Raw genomic sequence first — 22786 nt, 5'->3', positions numbered from 1 at the left:
TTGGGACTTGTGCCTGCCCAGTGAGTTTCATGTCCGTGAGAGAGAAACTCAGGAGTGTGCGATTGACTGGAGTGGAGTGGGAGAAAGACACAGTTGATAAAGCAGCACAAAGTGGAAACATGGGAGAACGCTTGTAAAGCGGCACGGAGCAGAAAAGTGAAAGAAGTGAGAGAAAGCTTATATAGCGGCAAGGATCGGAAAAGTGAAAGGAAATATGAGAAAGATAGAAAGCAGAAGATACAGATAAGGAAAGCAACAAAAGGAAAAGGCGCTAGTAGCGCAGACAGAAAGTAAAGACATTAAGAAGGTGCAAGTGTGAACAAGAAAACAAGGAAGGTGCAAGTGTGCACTAGAAAGCAAGGACAATGCAAGTGTGCACAAGAAAGCAAGAAATGGGCAAGTGTGCACGAGAAAGAATCAAAGGAAACAAAGGAGTTGAAGAAGGGGTGCTGGAAGCACCTCAAGTTTGAAGGTTAAAAAAGGAAGAACAAGGAATAAAGAGAGGGTCTAAAGATCAGAGTGCTCACACTTAGGATGAGCAAAGAACCGGGCATTTTGAAAGGTCTCTGATGCTACCCCCTGAATGCATTATATGTGAAAGAATTGTATATGAGAGAAAGTTACATCCTGACAAGCTGAACTTGTGTTTAAAGCTAAGAGGGGCCTAAGCTTTGGTAAGGGAACCCTGAGAGGCATGACAAAGTTGAATACTTATTGGATTTTGATGCTAAAGGAGTTAAAGCTTGGGGAAGGGAACCCCCCAAGGACGTCATTTGGGGGTTACCAGGGGTCGCAATTGTGACCCCTGATGTCTCCCTTGTGACACCTGTGGTCAGCCTTGCTACCCCTATAAAAAGAAATAAAACAAAAAATGTGTTTCATTTTATTTTTTTAATGGAAGCTCTCGGGCTGTTTCCAGCACCACGTGGCTCTTTGTATCTGGAGTGGCTGGCTTTCTTGTTCAGGCCTCTGTGTAACACTTTGAACAGTGATCCTAAATAAGAAAGAATAGGAATAACAAATAGTCTTTCTGGAATTATATACAATAATTGCTAGACTCATTAAAGGTTTATTTTAGGCACACTTAAGGGGGTGAGTCACTGATTTAGTCTGTTCTTAAAAGCTTCAAATTCACAATGCAGACACAATTTATATGTATTTTGCTTTTCGCAGCAAGTTGTAGGTGTAGCATGTTTTTTTCTGCTGTTGTCTCTGTTACGATCATTTCAAGACATTCCATCTCAGTGTCCTCGGTCACTTGGCAAAATCCCTGTGCCTAAAAGCTTGTGTACAGTGTAGACATGTTTGACCATAGCACATCAAGTGGCCCTTGATGTCATTACGCCACAATCAATGCTTTGTTGTTACATGCCTATCTTTCCCATCTCCATGGCATGTTGTTTAGGATGTTTGTTGTTTGCATGTATGAGGTAACAAGTGCCCAGAGTATGGTATGCAGTATGATTGCGTTGCTTTCCCTGTGCTAATCTAAATTCTTAAATAACAGTTATGAACCCTCCCAATAGTATGTATTTTGCCAACCTATGAAGCCTGAAAAGTAGATCCGTGCAGGCTTGATATGTGGTCAACTTTGGACCAGACCAGCAGATGAACTGGACTGCTGTTAAATCTCAGTTACCAGTTTATTGGGATCCACTACAGAGTGTAATTTGCTTTCTGACTTTGAGAACATTCAGACATGTAATTGCTCATTTTACTACAGCCGGTAAGATAGCTATAGCTGGTAAGATATCTCAGTGGGTTGAGCGCTCGCTGCTGCAATGTGTGTGTGTTCTGCAGGTTGCAGTTTGGATCCACGCAAGGCCAACTCAGCCTTTCGTGCTTCTGAGGACTCTAAATGAGTACCAACACAGGTTGGGTGATATTGTATGTATATTTGTTCTATATAAATCGTTTAAGCGTAAGTGCTATATAATGAGACATCATTATCCTTTGGCCTTGGACGTCTGCTTGAATTCACAGTGATTTGGTAATAAGAGCCTATACACACTGGTACTAACGATACATATGGTGATTCATTCTTGTATGAAATGTATGTCACAGTACAGAGATATCGTAACCATATTTATCGTAGTCTGCAAAGGACCAATGCTATGTGATGCCACTTCCTGTTTTGCAAAGGGGTGACAGTTTGTGTTCCATCGGTTCTCTTGATGTCACTAGGGGGTGGGGTCAAATGAAATTACTTCCTGTTATGTCATCAGAGGTCAAAGGTCGTGTGATGTCACTTCCGCTACCCCATGCATTTTGGTGATATGACGTCCCTGGAACCCCCGAGAAACTTGAAGAGGAACTGTGTATTTTCTTTGGGGTCATGTTTTGAACTTGGAAGTGTTAAAACTTGGGGAACGGAATCCCAAGGATCTTAAGACATTGAAAGTGTTTGAGACTACTGCAAGAACTGTGGAGGTGGTCTTATGAACAGCCCTTTTTGACTGAATTCATTTTTGGGAAACTGACAAACCCAATCTTGGTGAGAAGACCACCTAAAACCAACTTGGTTTCCTATTTGCTGTTGAACCACTATATATTTCTTTTAAAAGACTCCCTAACACGCTTTGTCAAAGAGTGAGGGCAAGCATAGGTTTAGACACAGGCAGATTTCTACTTTGGACTTTCAGATTTCGACAGCACTTAGAAACATCAGTTAAGGGAACCATCCCTTTAGTGTTAGGGCCAGTTAGGCATTACATCAACTAAGGAACCTTAATAAATAAAGGTTTTGAAACTAACATATTTGAGTCAGTGGTGCTCTTGATACCATGCTTGTCTCACATATGGTGCCAAAGCAGTGCAGTGATCGCACAAAACTAAAATCAAGCCCCAGGGCTTTGTGAGGAGGAGGAGCCTCCTCACAGGCTGGGGGTTGGACTTGCTTCAGTTTTACGTCAGCATGCGTACCGCACGTAGACGTGAAACTGAAAGTAAATTCCTCTGCCACAGCCATTTCTGGCTACGGCGGTAAAAGAGTAGGTAGGTTTCCACATGTTTAAACATGTTTTTGGTGGGAGGCGGGGGGCAGCGTAAACCACCAGTGATGTTTGTAGTGGAAAGGAGAGTGGCCCTCTCCCCCCATCCATTTGGGGTTGGGGGGAGAGGGCCACCCCCTTTCAATTCCAAACTTCCATGGTGTTTTTGTGTGCCCACCATGCCCCACAACAACACAACCAAAAACATGCTCATTTCTTTTTTTGCCCCTTCCCTGTAACGCAGCCCAGCTAGAACTCCAGGACAGTTGGAGGTGATGTCCCCGGCCTTGGGCATCCATCTCCCATGTGGGTGTACCTTCCCCAAGCACAGCGGTAGTTCCAGGAACCCCAGAAGGGCCCCATCCATTCCCCAAGGGAGATTATGTAACGCAGCTAGAGCTCCCAGCTGGGTTTGGGGATGGTCAACCCATTGGAGTGCTTGGAGTGCTTGTTGGGGTGCCTCCCGATACCGTGCACCATTGTACATTATACATCTTTCCATTATTGACTCCATCCATCCCTATATGCTTATTTCTGAAACAAGACATTTCCATAAAAACATCCATTTAAAAAGAATACAATACAAACCAAAAGAAAAGTAAAGTTCATAGCAATAAAATGCATATGTCGTCAATATGAGGATCATTTTGGGTGTCAATATTTAAGTTCTAAAACATTATCTTTCAAAATCGCTAAAACATTAGGCACCCCTATGGAGTTCAACACTTTCTTCCTTTTGTGCAATGCTATTTGAAGATAGAATAATCCAGACCAAACCACCTTAGGGGAATCTACCCAAAAGTGATATGATGATTCTGAGCAGCATAGTAACAAACCAATCTCTTTTAAGATTATTTTCAGAGTGTTGTTTCTAATATTTTCATAGGCTCGGCACAACAATACAAAATGCAAAAGGTCTTCATCAGGTGCTTGACATTAGGGACACGATTTATTAATTAAATTGCCCGACCATGAATCAAGCCTAGATGATAATTGGCATATTAAAAAACCAACTGGGGCCCCTGAGTAAGTTGCCTCATCCTTAGTTCAATTGCTTATTCTTTTCTTATGTCACTCTACATTGTTTCCTCTTCAGCATGGCGCCTTGTCAGTGCATGACTTCGGAGAACAACAATAAGCCATTTATTTATAACAAATCCCACAGCAATAACCTTTGCTGCGGCCACGGCCTTCACCTTCGTTAGTGCACCGGACCTCACTTGATGTGCAGGAAATGGCCACCCAGGAATGCCAGAAAGTGTGCCTCATTCTAGCGTGATCAATGATTTCACTATCACAGGCAGACTTATAAGGGAGGATGCATTTACACCATATATAGGCATCCAGTATCATGAGGGGCCTGAGTTTATAAACAACTTGGGGCATGAGATACACTGTGTGTAGGAGGTTAAAGGGAATCACTATAAATGGACATTGTTTTCTATTCATCATTGTCGAACAGAACCCCCTCTCTTTCTCTGCCTCCTGTGAACCTTCACCCTAAATAGCTTTGATTTTTGGAAGAGACCTCTTTCTAAGTGACCTTCTTTTCCACCTTTTCCAGTCCTCTTCTTGCCAGGAATAAGCTATACTCCTCTGGTGTATTGGGAAAACCACACCAAGTGTTCTGGAATACTGCCGCAACGGTGGCAAAAAGAGTGGCCTTTACTTAATCAATGACTTTTTTGCTAATACATTGCCCACCTTTTGGCAGTCCTCCGCATACCTATGTGTACTGCAAGCATTACTTTTGACTTAAAAGTGATGGTTACTGATCAAGCTTCCTCTGTGATTGTGATTTCTACCACTCGTGTTTAAGAGCCATGGCTCCTAATGCTGGCAAGGAAAGCTATCCATCAACTGATCTATATACTAATACAACCCTTCACAGGGCCTCTGCATTCCATATAGCAGCGTTAGCTGGCAGATTGCACAAGGAGAAGGGCTTTTGGGCACAGCACTGACATAACCTGAATGAGGAATATCTGTCTTGGCAGCCTCACAATTTTATAACGCTATTAGCCAATCTATTCTCAAGTGCTTTTGCCTTGTGAGAAAACGTCTTCCTAAATATCTGCATATGTGGGTCGCACAGAAAGGCAGCCGTTAGCTAGTTGAGGCAAAACCCTGGTTGCATTCCACGCTTTGCAGTTATACCCAAAATTTGGGCTAGGACTTGCACCGACTGGCCACCTCAGATCTAACGAAGTAATACCACCCTAAAGGGAAACAGCCTCCACTGTCGGATACGCATCTCTCTACGTGCTCTATTCTAATCCATAATGATGTCCTGTTTATATAAGACCCTAGAAAGGTCTTCAAAGAGCAGTGCCTGCCACTGTGGTTACCAAGCCAGTTCTGGTTGCCAGGCAGACCTGGGCCCTTACCATCCTCTCTAGTGGCTGCCACATAATCATGATTCCCTATTCTAATTCTAGCCACATTATGGGAGGTTTTCTTTTTAATCAGCAATGGATCTATTGTCTTGCCCTGTATTAGTAGTCTATTAAGGTGTCGGATGTAGTATTCAAAAGAATATTTCCTGTGTAAAGTATTCCCGAACACTCACTGTTTTCTGTTAATGTTAAGTATTCATCATTGTAACTTTAAATGTGTCTCAGATGGTCCCCTGTTTATTGTCTTTAACACAAAAGTAGCCGTAACTGCCCATATGTCCACATGCCACCTACTTTCACTCTGGAATGGCCAATCAATTTGCAATAAAACCTCTTTCATCAAAGATCACTGACCCACATGACCCCTCTCAGGCAGCCATGGCCCTTAATGAGACTTGGATCACCCATCTTGGCTCTTCTACTCCTGCTGACTTAAATGCCAACTCTGTTATGATCTGTCACTCCTCCCGCTCCTCTAAAAGAGATGGTGGGGTTGGGCTGATTACCATCCCTCTGTCCCGTTCCACTCTCTAACTTTCTACCATTGCCCTTTGTCTTCACTGCCACCCAACTCAGTTACCCCTATTACCTACCCATCCTCTTAATCCATTGGGCATTAGGCACTCTCAACTGTTTCTTCTCTGATTTGGACCTCATTTTCAACTCCATTCCTAATGAAGTATCAATAGAACTCAAGTGTGTCTAACTGCATGAAGATCTCTCCCACCCACCAACATGAACAGGGCTGTCTTCACGTGCACCATTTCCTTATCTCACTCCTCAATCTGCCTACTCACTCTCACAGGAGAGTCTTCTTCTCCTGCTCTCTCCTCATATCTAACCTCACTATTGACTGCTTCCTATCTGACAACTTCATCCTCCACTTCAGCATTCCCATTCCCTCTCCACCATCTTGAAGCACAAATTCAAACCTGAAGTCAAGTCATCCCACCTCTCTCTTGCCCCTCCACATAGCTCCTCCCCATGCCTTGGCTATTGAACAGGCCCTCCCAGTTTTTTAACTGGCTCTCCGCGCTCCCTTTGATTACCATTATCCCTCTCGTACATACCAACCCTCTACATCATGCCCCCAACATGGGAACATCCCTCAGAATCAACTCCGCAATTAAGACATGCATTGTCATGTACACAGGTGGAGCAAGGACTGCACCCCCACTTTTCTCCTTATCTATAAGAATGGATTCATCTCCTTCACCTGGGCTCTGCACTCTGCGAAATCTACCCAATTCACCAATCGCATTGCTACTGTTCGATTTCATCTCTGCAAACAACACTATCCAAGCCCTGCTGGCTCCTCATTGCCCTTGTGCTATCTGGCACGAAAGACTTTGCTCATTACTTCTTCTCTGAAAAGGAAACAAAATCATGACACCCTTGCCTCCTAGCTACCCCTCTCTCCCGCAACAGCTATCTCTACCTCCCTCTTCCTATGCTACTTCCTCCAACCTTTACCAGTGATTTGGCACCATCCTAATGAATGTGAACCCTTCTTGTGCCCCCGCTAACTGGTTTACCCCACAGACAGTGAAGTAGCGGGCACCCATCACTCGCTCTCATCCCTCCTCCCGTTTCAACTTCTGGCTCTCCCCAGGAATCTTTCCTGCCTGCTTCAAGGCAGCAACTGTCCTGCCAATCTTAAAGCAGCTATAGGCGCTCCCCAACTATTTGCCTGTATATCTTCTTTATCATGACTCTAAAATCTTTAATGGAATCTCCTCCTATCTGGACACTACCAATGTTCGGGACCCTCTCCAATTTGGATTTTCCTGCCAGCATTTCACTGAATCAGCACTCACACGCGTCTCTAACATTCTGCTCTCTGCTTTCCGCTGCAATCTATCCTTTATCATAATCCTACTGGACCTTTCCACCACTTTTGATAGAGTGAATCACCCCTCTCTTCTTCATAGCCTTGCTGGCATTTGAATCCAGGATACTGCCCGTCACTCAGTTGCCTCCTCCCTTTCTCATCCGTCATTCTCCATCTCTTGGAACTGCGCCACTTTGGATCCAACCTCCTTCCCTGTTGCCATCCTCCCAACACTCCGTCTTTGGATCTTTACTCTTCACCTCCTCCATCAGACAGCTCGACTGATCTCTTCCTTTGGGTTCGCCTAGAACTGTTTGCAAACGACACACAAATCTTCCCCGCTCCTGACCTAACTTTCCGCATATCTGCTTGCCCTCCCATGATTCATCACTGGCTGTGCAATCTAGCTTTCTTCCTCCATTGCCTCCCCTCTACTTCCTTCACCTGTATCCTCTCCACCTGACCTACTCTCAAGCCTGCCCCAAGTTATGTGACCGTGGGAACCGGATTGATAGTGACCTTAACTTCCACCACTTCATTACTTGTTCCTTCACTGTGGCCACAAGTAATCTGCTCAATGTCAGGAAAATCTGGGCCTCCTTAATAATAGATCCATAAATACAATCATACAGACGTGTAAAATCATCCCCCACTTTTTTCCTACCTCCAAAAACTGACACCGTGCCGGATGTCTTTCCATGAAAAACCGGTCCCTCTCTAAACTACTACTGCTAGTTTTCAAAGCCCTGCATTAGCTCGCTCATGCCTATTTAGCTAACAATATCTGGACCCAATATCTCTGAAGACACATATCTGCTTAGTGAGCTGTTTGCTGTATGCCAGTAAGCAGCACATTGTAGAAGTTGTCTTCTCAAGAGCTGAGCACTCCATGTTTGCAAGAGAAGCTGGGCATGGCATCCCTCCATTCTGGAGACCACAGTGAACTGGCCACTAAATTACCCGATGCTTGGTCAAGGAGCACGCTGGCTGCTATTTCACTGAGACTAGCAAATAAGTGGGCGGGGCGCTATATCCCTGAGTAGGTGAAGTCAACAAACATGGCGGGTACAGGTAGCACTACACCTGGCAAAAAAGCATGCTGAGTGCTATGTCAACCAGAGTGAGAAACAAGGAACCAAGCTGAGCACTACACCCACAAGACTAGAGAAAAGGTGTGCTGGGAAATATACCCCTGAGACTTAGGCGACAGCTTTTGGGTGCAGGATCTCTGGGGTGAGGGCTGTTTATGGGCACTAGTAGTTTCCATAGGTCTGTTGATCACTAGTGCTACAGCGCTATATCCGTGAGATTCACAGGGAGGCTAACTGAGTTATGGAGGCCTGGGGAGAATAATATTCTCCTTAGCGCTTTTAAGTTTCCTAATTCCCTATACCTCACAATCATAACACTGAGACAAGTGAGGTGTATGTTTACTTGGGGGCCGGCTCAGGCTACCATTCAGACACTACTGATGAATACGTGTAAAACTGTAACTTATGTGACCACGTGTGTTTCATTGGTTGCCATGGAGCCCAGAAGATTACCCTGGAGTCATAGCCATTTCTGCCCCCATATGAAACCAAAAGCTAGACTGGTAGAGTTGCATTGTTTTAGAGTAGTTCCGGGTTATTTTGTACTTGGTTTGTGACTTCTATTTTCAGGATTTTGCTATCTTGAATGTTATGTCTGTCATATGTTATGTGAGTGCAGGAGTCGATACCGTATGGCTCCGTTACACCTTTTTGCATTCATCAGTTAACAGTACGTTAATTGACTTCCAACTGCATGTTGCACAACATTCTCTAAATACTCTTTAAAGATATATTTCCAATTCACAAGCAGATCTATTTTATATGTTCTGCCTTATACAGCAAGGACCCTATGCATGCACAGTATTATCCAGTCAGCAAAACGAAGTTTCCATTGCTGATGTAATTGAAAAGTAAATAATATTATTGAATATTATTTCAGACTTTAAATATACCTTCAGTAAGTGCAGTTTTCCTCCAGAACTTCTTGTGCAGATTAAAAAGTGCTTTGTAAACAGGAAACATTGCCTTTCCCCTTCTTTTTTCAAAGAGAGGGATCCAAGACGAACTTTGCTAAGCTTCCCCCTTTCAACAGAGGGAACCTGGATAAGCGAACCTGCCAATTATCAAACAAAAATAAATTAGTTGCAATTTTCTTTTTTTCAGTTTGAGATGCATTTTCTGTAACATCTGGTGATTGAACATACAATTGGCATTACTCTATATTCCACAGGAAAGAGAGATAGAGATCATTAACTTTGCTTCCCAGGGTTCCACAAAGCAGCAAATGGGATTTTTAGAACCCTGGGCAGTGAAGCAGACAGTGTGTAAACATGCAGGATTTATTTTTCTCCATTTGAGATCAGTTCGACTAGAGAGACAGCATAGAGACTAAAACAAATGGTACACAAAAAGTTATATACATTGTGAGAAACTTGATGGTATTCTCCCACCAACTCTCCCGGGATCTTCTATTCAGGTGGCCAGGGAAGGGCCATCACTTTTGGATCCCGACCCTGGGGATGGACAATTGAGGGTGGATCACCTGAGTGGAGGGTTGCAGGGGATTGGGAGGAGAATACCGAAGGGTGATACATGGTACTCCCCCCTTCCTAATTTCCCACCAAAGCACTCCCCCTCAGTATTCATGGGGTATTTCCACTCTCACCCCATCTCCCCTCCCCATTTCCAATAAGTACTGGGACGAGGAAGAGGCAATCATGAGCAATGAAGATTACCAATAGACATAACATAGGGATGCAATGGGAGGCCTACTTCTTTACACCTTTACACCTTTGAACTGTCCCACTCATGCAAATTTCCCAATTGTGCACATCAGACTCCAATTGACTGTCACCTGCAATATAAAAAGAGTGCTTCTACCAGAGGCGGAGAGCGAGCTGGGGATGCTGACTGGACCAGAGGAGCCAAGGAGCAGAAGGCTGCCTGAAGAGGAGCCCAGAAGGACTGGTGGAGTGCAGGACGCTGAGATGCTGGCCCATGTGTGTAAGGGGCAGCATCGTGGCGAGGGAGCCATGACTCCAGGAAGCCGGAGCAGGACAGAAAGCAGTCTGTTGGCATTGTTCAGACCAGTGCTCATTCCCTGGGATGTATGCCGGTCCCAGGGGTGCCCGAGGGGCAGGTGGTGAGAACCTTACCTCGACCCAAGAACCCCTTTACCTGCTCGCCATCGCTGCGCTACTAATGGTGAGTTTTGTGAACCAGAAAGAAACTCAGTAGCGTGTGGGTGGTTGGAGCGGGAGCAGGAGCGTTGAGAAAGGTGAACAGCCCAGAGAGTGAAAGCGGGAAAACCAAAGCAAAGCAAGAAAAGGGAAAGGGCAAAGCAAAATAAGCAAAAGTAAAGCGAAGAAAGCGAAGCAAGCAAAAGCTGAAAAGTGGGAAGAAAAGCAAAGCAGAAAAAAACAGAAAAGGTTGCTAGAGGCGTGTAAATAAAGAGAGACAGAGCAAGTGAACTGGTTCCACAAAAACTGCGATGAGAGGGTGCAAGTGACCCGAAACCAAGAAAGACAGTAAAGAAACCGAGAGGAGGAAGTCGTACAGCCAAGAGAGTGTGCAAGGGACCCGAAAGTGAGAAAGAGAGTGCAAGTGACCCGAAGTAAATGCAGAGAGTACAAGATGCACATACGTGAGAAAGTGAAGGTGCAAGAGAGCATGTTGAAAAGTAAGGAGAAGTGTGCAAGAGCCACAGAAAGGTGAAAAGAAGGTGCAAGCGTGCACGACAGAAAAAGAAGTTGTGCAGGGAGCACAGTAAAGAGGATAAAGGACAGAATGGAAGAGGCACAGAGGTGCCAGAGAATAGGGAGAGGGGTAGATGTCAGCACCTGGGAGGAGCAAAGAACCCAGAGTTCCCGAAAGTCTCTGCTACTAGGTTCCAAGGGCGACCCTGTTGTATTGAACTACTTTGAACGTGCAGAACTATACCAATGGGCAAGACTACCTGAAACCAGCTGTGGTTTACATTTCCTTTTGAATCACCATTTTTCCTTTAAGAAGACCCCTATCGCATTTGTTTTAAGAGTGAGGGCAAGCATAGGTTTGGACACAGATTAACTTTGGTTTTGGACTTAGGGACATCAACGGCCCTTAGAAGCATCCGTTGAGGGAACAATCCTCTTAGCGTTAGGGCCAGGCAGGCATTAAATCAGGCATAAAATGAACCCCACAGAGTTTTATAATAATGATTTTCAAACTGTTACTTTTGAGTCTGTGGGCCTCAAATAACGGGTCCGGCATCTGTGTTGTTCAATGGGGACTTACTGGTACAGTCCGACCCTGGTGGGACCGGTAAGTCCCCATTGAACAAACCATTCCCCATTCCCATTTGAGCCCCCATAGGGCTCAATGGGAATGGGGAGGGCGCTAATAATGGGCTCACGAATGGCAAGCCCGTTATTAGCGCCCTGGTCCCTTTGCGGGACCCGTAAGGGACGTGTGGTCAGACCACACGTTCCTTACGGTTCCCTCCAAGGGACCTCGGAATAGGGCGGTAGGGGATTACCTGCACCGGTCTCCTTACCGGTGCCCGGTATCCCTTACCGCCCTACTCGTAATGACCCCCTGTGTCTCTCTTGATACCATGCCTGTCTCACAAAATACATTGTAGTAAGTAGAGTTAGTGGGTACAGAGAGACACCGTATGAAGACCCAGAGCATCATTGTTACGTGACTGGGATTCTCCGAACTGGAGGACTCCTTAAAAGGAGTGAAGTGTCGGCTTGTGGTGGTGGCCTTGGGATTAAACAAAAGGCTGTGGGAGTCCACGTTGCGAAGTTTAATGCCTTCTATAGATGAAGCAGGTGACTGAAGAGGCTGTTGCATTAGTCTGTTTTTCAAAGTACCAGAAATGTAACAAAGTGGTTGGCCTAAAAGAACATTTGGTGAGGTCAGTGCTTAAGATTGTGAGTTGCTGGTACAAAGCAGAGACTGCAGTGTGGTGATTATGCAATTGAGGCAAATATTTCTATTAATCTGGATACCAACATTCCTCTAGGTGATGACTGGATCTACTCTGGAGGGAATGGGATAGGGTGGTTGTCTGACTTGGCAAACGAGTGGGTCACAATCTCTTGGAGAACGGGGAAATGTGAATTGTGTAAACTAGGAAGAGGTGTGGAAGAACACAAAGGGAGAGAGGGCAATGCTGACTATCGTAGTGCAGAGGAAGACGTGGGTGCTGCCAAGGAGGTCTAGTTCATGGTGGTAGGTTAGAGTTTGGATGCTACTGGTGCATGACTGTTCTTATTCCAACTGCTTGGAAAACAGTCTCAAAATGACTGGTATGATTGCCTGAAACTGATTTTCCTCTGGAATCTCAGCTTTAATTTAAACTGCTTTTGATTGCTGCTGGTCTGTTTCTTCCGCAGTTTTATTTCCACCATACCTCAAATGTCGGACTTCAAACCAGCGCCTGAGAAATTTTGAACACATTACAGCTTTGTTCGAGACATTGAGCCCCACAAATATCAATGTTGTAAGCATAAATAATACATTTCCCATGCTAATGCACAACTCCCAGAGGTGTAGATTAACGTGCCGGGGCCGCTACGTGCCCAGATTATTGAACAGTGAGTGTTATTCTTCTACATATGAAATCAGACTGAAGCTCAATGTGTTCGGTTCCCAAAATTGAGGTACTGAACAATAGAAAGACCAAAAGCCAAAATCCCTACCTGGAGTGTCCTAGAAGCAAAAAACTTGAAAATCCATTGAAAACTCTGTAAACAAGTTCTCTCTTTTGTGTACATTTTGGGGATCTGACTTTGGAAGTACGGATATATTTTAACATATGTTAAGCAGTATCTTACAATGTTTGAAGAGGTTTCACATTGTCAGCGTAGAGCAAAAAGGTGCAACTTTCATTACAGGATGCATGTTCTTTTCGGCATATTTGATAAGGTAGCATCCAGGCTGATATGGGTTAGTTCCAAAAAAATAAAGCAATGTCACAGGTTTTCAAACTTCCATTTGAGCGGGGGCTTAGGTTGGAGAAGATGTACTTTTCCAAACACGTCAGGGAATGCAAAGCAGTCCGGAGAAAGTTAAGGAGAGTTTTAAACAGAGTGGGAATAAAGGCCTGTTATACCCAGCAACTTTGAAAAGGCAGCAAGAGAAATGGGGTAGAGTCCCTGGGAAGAGGGGTGGTTCTGCTTTCAGGAAGACTGTTCTGGAAGAAACGTGAGGATATTCTCACTTCTACTCCCTTGGGATCTTCTGCACAGCTGGCCAGGGAAAGGCCATTGCTCTTGAATCCCGACCCTGGGGATGGGCATGCAAGGGAGGATCACCTGGGTGGAGGATTTCTGGGGATTGAAAGTGGGGTACCTTTGGGTGAGATGCAGTATTCCTCACTTCCCTTTCAAGGAAAACCCTTTATTCCAGGGGCAGTAATGGTATATTGCTATTCATGTCCCATTGGCCAGGAAAATAATAGAGAGGTTCTTAATTCAGATGTACTAGGAGGAATGCCAATACAGCTAAGGGGGGTGGAGGGTCTATGTGGACAGGGATTGGGATGCCCTTAGGAGAAACATGGTATCCCCTTTCTCCTACTACTGACCAACCCAACCCTTCTCCCTCCTTCATGGGGTATTTTGAGTCAACTCCCCTGACTTCCTCATATGTGACTACTAAAAGTACTGAGATGAGGAAGAGGCAACTGAGAGTAATGAAGACTAAGATGCTTTTACCACTCAGTTACTGGGACGAGGAAGAGGCCTGCTGAGAATAGTAGAGGTCAGGCATGTCCACTTAACAACGGTCAGCGCTAACTGTACACCACCCCCAAATGCCTGTTAAACAGCTTCAGGTGCATAAAAGGCCTCATCTGACCTGGTCAGGGGTGGGAAGCAGTGGCAGTGGAAGCAGCGGTGAGCAAAGTCCTGGAGTTCACAGAGGAACAGCAGCAGAGAAGCCAGGAGAAGCTGCAGGGAGCTGTATTTGCGCAGCACGCCTGCGGTTCAGATGAGTGCAGCCCAGGAGCTGGGGCTCAGTGGAACCGAGCGAATATTAGGAGAGCCGTGCCTGCAGGCTGCCCCTTGTCTTTGTGTTCACAGTGCCCGTTCTCCTGGGGTCAGGAGCCGACCCAGAAATGCCTGCGGGGCAGAAGATGGAGTTCTGAAGCGGAGGACCAAAATCCGAAGCAGCCTGTAAGTTTCTATGAGAAGTTACGCAGAGGATTACATTGTATCAGAGTGGTCGCATGCATAAGAAACAAAGGTTTTTTTAAGGTCTCCAATTGGAATCCTCATTACCTTCTGAATCAATAAGAATACTTTGTAGCGGAGGGGTCGTGTGTAAATGAAAATACGTTTTCGAAGGTGCCCGCGTGCTCGGCACGTTACAAAGACTTATAACAAGGAAATTAAATGAATTAAACCTTTTTAAATTATTACAAAAGTCTCAGAGTGCTGGGCATGTTACAGAGGCAATTTACAAAGACTTATAACACCAAGATGAAAAGAATGAAACCTTTTTCCATTGATACAAAAGAGTATACATGTTATTAAAGGCATTTTACAATGATGTATAACAACGAGGCAAATAATGCAACTTTAGATACAAGTAAAACTTCAATATGTTGAATCTACACGTGAACCATATATATGTATTGGACTCCAGAGTGAATGGACCTTTGGAGATAAACTGTAACTTTCAGCCAAGGCATTCTGGTACAAACATCCACCATCTCAAAAAGGGTGCCAGTGTGGCCCAGACCTTTAAGAAAGCTGGAAGATATCCTTATACATTGAAAGTGAATCTTGGGGAAGGGAACTTGCTTATTAACTTGAGGACGGCGCTGAAAGACATTTTGTGTTTGCAACTATTTTTGAAACTTGGGGAAGGGAACCCTGAGTATTGGTTAACTTTACATTATCCTGAACTGAAGGCAAACCTGAGACTTTTATTGAAACTGCTTTATATTTGGGAAAGGGGGCTGAAAGAATGTTGAGAGCTGGGCAGAGCTCCAAACTTTGGGTTGAACACTGTTTTGTTGTTTGCTGACATCCATACATATTGTATAGATTAGTTGTGAGGGCAAGTATAGTTTACAGACAAAGATAGATTCATAAATTGAACTCTTGGACTTTGACATTCCTTAGTTTTGGTTTGGTAGGGTAATCCCACCATAGTATAGGGCAAGAGTTTTTTCCATGCTGACTTTTAAGTCAATAAAGTTTTATTGTTCATTCAGAATCTGTTGTCTGTGTCTTAGTCCACTTCACAGTTCCTCCCCAAGAATGGTTGGCATTATTATGAGTATATGGACTAGTATAAAAGTGTCAATAACGGAATTCCCTCTACTTTAATCGTACCACCAAATTCCAACTTTGGAAATAAAGTGGATGAAAAACATACAGCTCCTTGATGAAGGATTTTTCTCCACATTACTGACATAAATTGAGGATTTACCACAGGTGGAATTATGTCCCACAGGAAATTCTTCTCTTCTCTCTTCCTCTGATCTTACTCTAACCTCTGCTCCTTCTGTCACCTTCTCTTTCTCTGTTCACCTCTCTTGCTATCTCCCCTGCTCCATTCACCTCGATTTCTCTCCTACTCTCTTCCATTCTTATGGGTGCCTCTGTTCCCTCTTTTCCCCTCTCGGTTCCCCTTTCACAGTCTTTGTCCATTATCTCACTCCTGCTCGACCTTTCCTCTCTGTTCTCGACTCTCCCATTCTTCTCCTCCTATGGTCTCCTATCTCCAGTTTCCCCTCTCCACCTCCATCTGTCTGTCTCTCAATCGGCTGCGCCCCTTTTTTCCAAACACCTTTCTCGCATTTCTGACTACAACACTGTTTTCCTGCTCTGGCCCTCTTATTTTCTTTCTCTGTGAGCTGTGAAACGTTGAATGGGTTGTGGGCCTTTAGGTGTGAGGAGCGTCTGAATGTGCACCAAGGATCAGACACATGCTTTGAGGAATACAGGTTTCACTGCTGTCTGTAATGGGGCAGGGGACAATGTATCAGCACCACGGAAACGGAGGAGAGGATAAGCAAATTGGAGGACACAGTTTGGGCACTTCAGACTAAGGTACATGATCTCCACTGTGTGTGCACTGAGGCCTCCGTAATTGTGGTGCATTATAATAGTTTCTTAATAATAATGTTAATTTGGAGGATAAAGCTGAATATTTGTAGGGAAGGCCCCAAAAAGCAAACATCAGAATGATCGGCCTAACCAAAAGAATGGAGGGCCCTGCCATGAATTTATTCCTTGAGAAATGGATCAGGCAAACCCTGCACCCGAAGGGACTGATTTCTTTCTTCAAAATTGAAAGAGTAGACAGGGTTCCGGGAAGACCGCCACCACCAGGGGCAATGCTTGCCAAGCTTTTTAATTACAGGGACAAAGAAGTCATTCTACAAACTGCCAGGAATAGAGGTCCGATACAAGTTGATCAAGCAATGGTTACTATATTCCCTGATTATAACCTGCAAGTGCAAAGAGCAAGAAGATCATACAAGGAGGTGAAATGGCAACTCTACATTAACAACATAAAATAAATGATGATCTTTCCAGCCAAACTGAGAGTTATCCAAGTGGATCGATTCTGGGTATTTCAGGACCATGGAGAAGTCTGGGACTGGTTGGGAGCAAGAGACCTTCAGGCAGTAAGAGGGGTGAGTCCGAGGAAACCCACGATGGGCACAGGAGGGAATAGCAGATGAAATTAAGTAGGAAGAAGGAAAAGCTGGAAAGCCTGGGAACTGAGTGGACATGCCCAAGATGACTTTAGAATTGCAGTTACGTTGGAGAGGATGATTAACAGAATTGACTTGCCACAGGTTGTGAGTGATGATCCACGAGACCTGACCCTACTACAGGGAGGGAGGAGGAGTTTAGGTTCTTGAGGGGGTGATAAACATGAGGAGAGGTGGGATGTGGAGTGCCCACCGAAGGAAGAAAGTGGAGAGAGGGGCCACTTGTTGGGGAAAGTGTGATAACTGGGACAAACAGGGGTCAGACCTCGAGAAGTACCTGTATGCTAGAGAAGAGATGGGTCAGATGCACCAACAGGAAGGGATGGGTTTGTAATCAGGGGGGTGGACAGGTTTGCAATGTTTATGGTCTGTTCATGGATAGACGGATACTTAATTGTTGGTGGGAAGTATGGGGTGGGGGAGGAGAAGAGGGGAGAAGGTTAGATGGGGGATTTGGGAGTTCATAATGTTTATGAGGGTTATAAGAGTAGGGAAATGCAATGCCCGTAGAGTGGTACCAGATAGAGGGGAATGCACCCCTCGGGTGAAGGAAGGGCAGGTGATCATGTGACACACAGGTGGATATGGGTCAATGGGTTGAATGATTCAATTAAACAGGGGCTGTGTTCCAATTATCTAGATGACACAAACCAGATGTGCTCATGCTTCAAGAAACGCACCTCATGGGGGACATGTGAACCCTGCTGGGGAGGGCTCCATACAAATTCGATGCGCATACAGGCTTCTCTAGGGGGTCCAGAGTAGTAGCAATACTGGTGAAAAGGTTGATGGACCTAAAAATCACCAACATAGTACGGGATCCGAGTGGCAGGCTGATGGGGGTTTCGGGGACAATGGGGAAGGAAAAATATTCATTCATTAGCGTATACGCCCCACCTACACTTTTGGCAGAGACCCTTAAAAAGCTTAAAAAGGCCTACATGTAAGCCCCTTCTGGCCCATTCTTCATTGGAGGTGATTTTAACATAGCAGTAAATCCGTTACTAGATAGGTGAAGAAGGGGAGACACTCAGAGAGGCACAGAATCGCAGTTTGGGGAGTATTTGGAGGCGATGGGGCTACATGACATATGGACAGAACTGCATATGCGATGTAGAGAAAATAATGTTTTCTCGGCTGCACAAGTTTCTTTCTCAAGGATAGATGATCTGATATGTCTACTGATTGAGGAGTTTTAGGGGAGAGGGTAGAGCATCTGGCTAGAGGGGTGTCTGACCATCTCCTATGATGATATCTATAGACACGCATAGGGGATTTGGAATATGGAGATTGAACACGAACCATTTAATGAACAAAAAGCTGGTGACTGAACTGAAAGAAGGGACACTGCAGTATTTTCAGGTCAATCCCGGCTTGGTGGCGTTGAAACAGATGATTTGTGAAGCATATAAAGCTGTAGTGAGGGGCAAAGCAATGGCGATGATCTCACCTAAGGAAAAAGTGTAGGAGACGCTATGAGGAGGTGGAAAAGGAGGTCCAGCAATTAGAAATATGATTGCGAGAATCGTAAAACAAGTGCATACTGCGAGGAATCTGAGGTTATCCTCATCCTTTTCCCTGGCAATGCCTCCACCCATGTGACCAGGGAAAGTTTGAATCTACTGGATCCTGACCCTGCGGGTAGATATGCGAGGGAGGCCTACCTGGTGGAGGTAACTTGGGGAGAGGGGGTGAGGTACGCTTAGGTGAGACGCAGTATCCCCCTTTTCCCTTTCATAGTGAACTTTCCCTTTCCCAAGCCTTGGTAGGCTATTGTTATTCCCTTCCCCGTTTACTCAGTGAGTCACCTACTAACACCCACCAATTAAGTACTGGGACAAGGAAGAGGCAAACAAGATCAATGCATCCCTTTCCCATTGACTCGCACAATCACCTACACCAGTTAGGCACTGGGATGGGAGGAGGCAAGTAAGAGCAAAGCAGAACTCCCAAACAGTTAGTAAGAGGTCTAGACTTTTTTGGACCAATTAACCTGGCGGGAGGTTTAAAACTGACATGAACAGAGAAGATGACATCAGCTGGGGAAGCAGGTTCATGGACTGCTCGAGGAGCACAGACCCTTATTGGAAGGCAGCATGGCAGAAGAAGCATGTGAGACCACCGGACAGATGCAGCAGGAAGCGGAGCTGAGGGAAGCTGGAAGCCCGTGGCAGACTGCAAAGAGGAAGCAGTCGTGACTAGGCAGAGCTTTGTAGTGAGGCCCAAAGCTGGGAGAGACGCACCAGTGGCAGACACAAAGCCACAGAGGAAAAGTGAGGTGCTGCACGAGAGAGAGAGGGATGTTGGCGGTCAGAACAATCACCTAATCGCTGTGGCAACAACGTTGAGTCAGCCTAAAAAGGGGGGACGCCCCCCCATGGCAGACAGGCTCTCAAACCCATGAGGACATCTGTTTTTGAATACTGATATGAATGAAAGCCAGTACTTTTGAATACCGATTTGAACAAAAGCAATTACTTTTGGAATACCGAATTAAAGGGAAGATATTAAAGAGCAATTGCAAAATCATTTAAAAACCCCCAAGAGAAATGGAAAGGAGACTTTTTTCGGAAAACATCATTTTCTAAATCTATGAAGGAACTTTAAGAGTTAAGATTACGAACATTGGCAAAAGCCATATGAGTGCATAAAAATAGTAACAGATGACAGGTGTCAAAGCAGTGGTACCGTGTACACAAGGAACTGATGAGATGCGTCAAGTAATGTGTATCCGTTGTGTGACCTGTAATGTACATTGTATGAGAGTGCCTGTGTTTTGTATTTGACCCTTACATTTGCTTGACTTGACTGGGGCGATACCACTTCTTTATCTAAACAAGAATCTAATACTGCAATTGTTTTAAATGCTACCTATACATTCCAAGCAGTAAGGACTGCGTTTGAAAATGTATTTATTTGCCGACATTTCTAGATTTGAAACTGTGTTAAACTGTGTTGAACTGCTGACATATAGAGATTAGATTTTGAGAACATTTAGCATTTTGCATGGTGCTTCCACAATCTCTGTGTAGTGTTGCACACCTTGCCGTGCTAGCTGCAGCTTTCCTTCCAGCTCTGAGCTGCTGGCGAGCATTGTAGTCCTGTGGAACTACACCTCCCGGCAACACCAGCCTTGTTAACACGTCGGCGCGTAAGTGCTGGCGCATTTTGAGAGGCCGATCTTTGCCGTTGTGCGCCACTTGCTGCATCCATAAGCTCATCTCACCCCTGACATCAGGTATTACTTTTGTGTTGTGCGCTCTGTTCCAACATGCATAATGTTCACCACACCGTCAGTGAGCTGCATGCTTCTCCTGCGGCTTCTTTTACGCACGACTTGGTGCCACATTTTAAAAAACAAGCTGATATCTTCGCTCAATACAGCTTGCATGCTACATCACTCGCCTCAGGGGCGAATCCTATGGCAAACAGCTACATTGCAAAGCTAACAATGACCTTGTGTCCCCCTCTGGTGTTTGCAAGTGCTCAGGTGGATCACACACTCCAGCAAGCCCCTATAGAACTCCCATCACAGGAAATTCCCAACATTGAGCTAGCCCAGGCCGACCATGCGCGCTCTGGTTTCTGCCAGACCTTAGGGCACACCATAGACACATGTTTCAAGCACATTACTGAACCATGACCTGAACCACAAAACCGTGGAATCCCCATTTAATCATTTGCAGAATGGCCCTAGTTCTCCCCCCCTGCTAAATTCAGTGATACCAACACCTCATGCAGTCACACACACCAGAATGCCTTCCTGAGTTCCTCCTTTCAGAACACACACTCTCTAATGTGTGACAGGGTGGAAATGTATACTCTACTTACTGAGACCACCCCCTGACCTTCTTGCTGTAACCGAGTTGTGGCTAAACGAAGCAACGCCCACCAATGCTACCCTGACCATTCCACCTGACTTCTTAATTTCTCGTGCTGATTGACTGGGACAAAGAGGTAGGGGTGTAACCATTCTATTTAATAAACATCTCAACTTACATGTCGTTTCACATGAACCCCCTAAAGGCTACAAAATCCTAATGGTGAAAATAAAAATCAACGAAAATACACCCCTAGCTATCCTTGTGATCTATCGACGCCACCAGAGAGACCCCTTCCTTTAAGGAACAATGTATAAACCTGCTTAATAACACCTCCAAAGCAAACTCCTGTGTGATCGTTATAGGGGACTTTAGCCTCTGGGCTAACGATCCGCAGGACAAGCAAGCAGTGTCCCTCCTCTCTGCTTTGGGCATCATCGGATTTTCACAAAGGGTTAGTGACCCTACTCACAGAGAGGGACATACCCTAGATTGGGTATTAACACATGACTTGTCGGTTAATAACACTATTGTATCACAATGCCTCTGGTCTGATCACTTTTTAGTGAACACTTCTGTTCTGCTCCCTGCAGGCACCCTGAGATTTAATGCTGGACCAAGACTCTTTAAAATGACCAGAAACATAATAGATATCACTGCACAGAAACTATCAGTGCAACTTGTGCCGGGCTATCTCCCTCTGATTTCTTCATCAATGCTGATGATCTTGCTTTTCATCTCACTTCAAGCATCAATGAAGATATCCTGCTTCTCAGACGCTCAAAGAGGTCTGCAGAAAGGGCGTGGCAAAAGCCCCTTCCCCCGATATATTGCTTTACAAACAGTTAAACAATTTAAATCAGCAAGCTTTGAGGCAAAATCAACTAGCTTCAACAACAGGATTGCTCTTCTCAATCCTGAAAGAATTTGAGGGCAAATCGGTGAGTAAATAAACACCAACCATTGACTCTGCATGGTGCCAAATGATCCATGATGAATTCTCTAAAATTACTGGCCATCAGCAAGCTATCTTGCCCAAGAAAATTTGCTTCTAAATGTTATTAACGACTCTTCATCTTCGCCACACCATCCAGTAACCCGAAATAAAAAAACATCTTTTCAATTTGAATTTAAACATTGCTCCGAAGCCCAAATCTGTAAGATCGTCGCTGGCATGAAACCCACCACATGCCTTGGTGACAGTTGCCCTTCCAGCAGCTTTAGGGATTGTATGAATGTTTTGGGCCCATGGGAAACCACATTGATTAACCTCTCCTTCACGGAAGGTAATGTTCCGCGCCTTCTTAAGGAAGCATGGATCACCCCTCTATTCAAGAAAAAACAATCTGGATCCCTATATACCCAAACACTACCGGCCAATAACTAATGTTCCTTTCTTATTAGAAATCATGGACCACATTGCATATATTCAATTAGAAGAGTTTGTGCAAAGTAACAACAGCCTTAATCCCCGGCAGTCAGGCTTACGAGCCAGACATGGCACAGAGATCGCCATGCTGGACCTCAAATCCAATCTCGCCATTATTTTGGGCCTAGGTCAGCCTGCCCTACTTATGCTTTTAGATCCCTCTGCAACCTTTGACCTGGTCGATCATTCACTACTGCTGACCAGGTTAGAAGAGCAAGTTCATTGTACCAGCATGGCCACACAGTGGATTTCACCCTTGCTGGGACCTCGGAATACCAGAGTGGCAAAATAGGGTTCTAGCTCTCTACCTGCTGCCATCACTTGCGGGGTTCCGCAGGGGTCCTACATGTCCCCTACATTATTTAATAGATTTGTTATGCCCCTTCTCTCACTCCTAGATGACCTGGGTGTTCAGTACACCAACAACGCTGACAACACTCAGGTCATCCTTGAGTTATCAGGCACCTATGCTCAGAATGCTCTTGTTATTAACTAAATCTATGAGTCAATCCAGGTATGGATGACAACCAACTCTCTTTCCCTCAACACTGATAACGCGGAGCTAC

At 45.0% G+C, this 22786-nt stretch overlaps 1 protein-coding gene across 3 annotated transcripts in view; it reads right to left on the bottom strand.

Moving 5' to 3' along the window:
* Positions 1-22786, bottom strand: part of RASGRF2 (Ras protein specific guanine nucleotide releasing factor 2) — a 2380666-nt gene that overhangs the window by 1117081 nt on the left and 1240799 nt on the right. For all 3 annotated transcript variants that reach the window (XM_069627555.1, XM_069627554.1, XM_069627556.1), the window contains exon 10: positions 9202-9362. In XM_069627555.1, the coding sequence (XP_069483656.1) occupies positions 9202-9362 (161 nt within the window). The remainder of the gene's footprint in view (positions 1-9201; positions 9363-22786) is intronic.

Source organism: Ambystoma mexicanum, chromosome 6p (assembly GCF_040938575.1).
Source record: "Ambystoma mexicanum isolate Mex_15411 chromosome 6p, UKY_AmexF1_1, whole genome shotgun sequence".
Lineage (NCBI taxonomy): Eukaryota > Metazoa > Chordata > Amphibia > Caudata > Ambystomatidae > Ambystoma > Ambystoma mexicanum.
The sequence above is the reverse complement of the archived record's forward strand: the minus strand, read 5'-3'. Positions and strand labels throughout refer to the sequence as shown.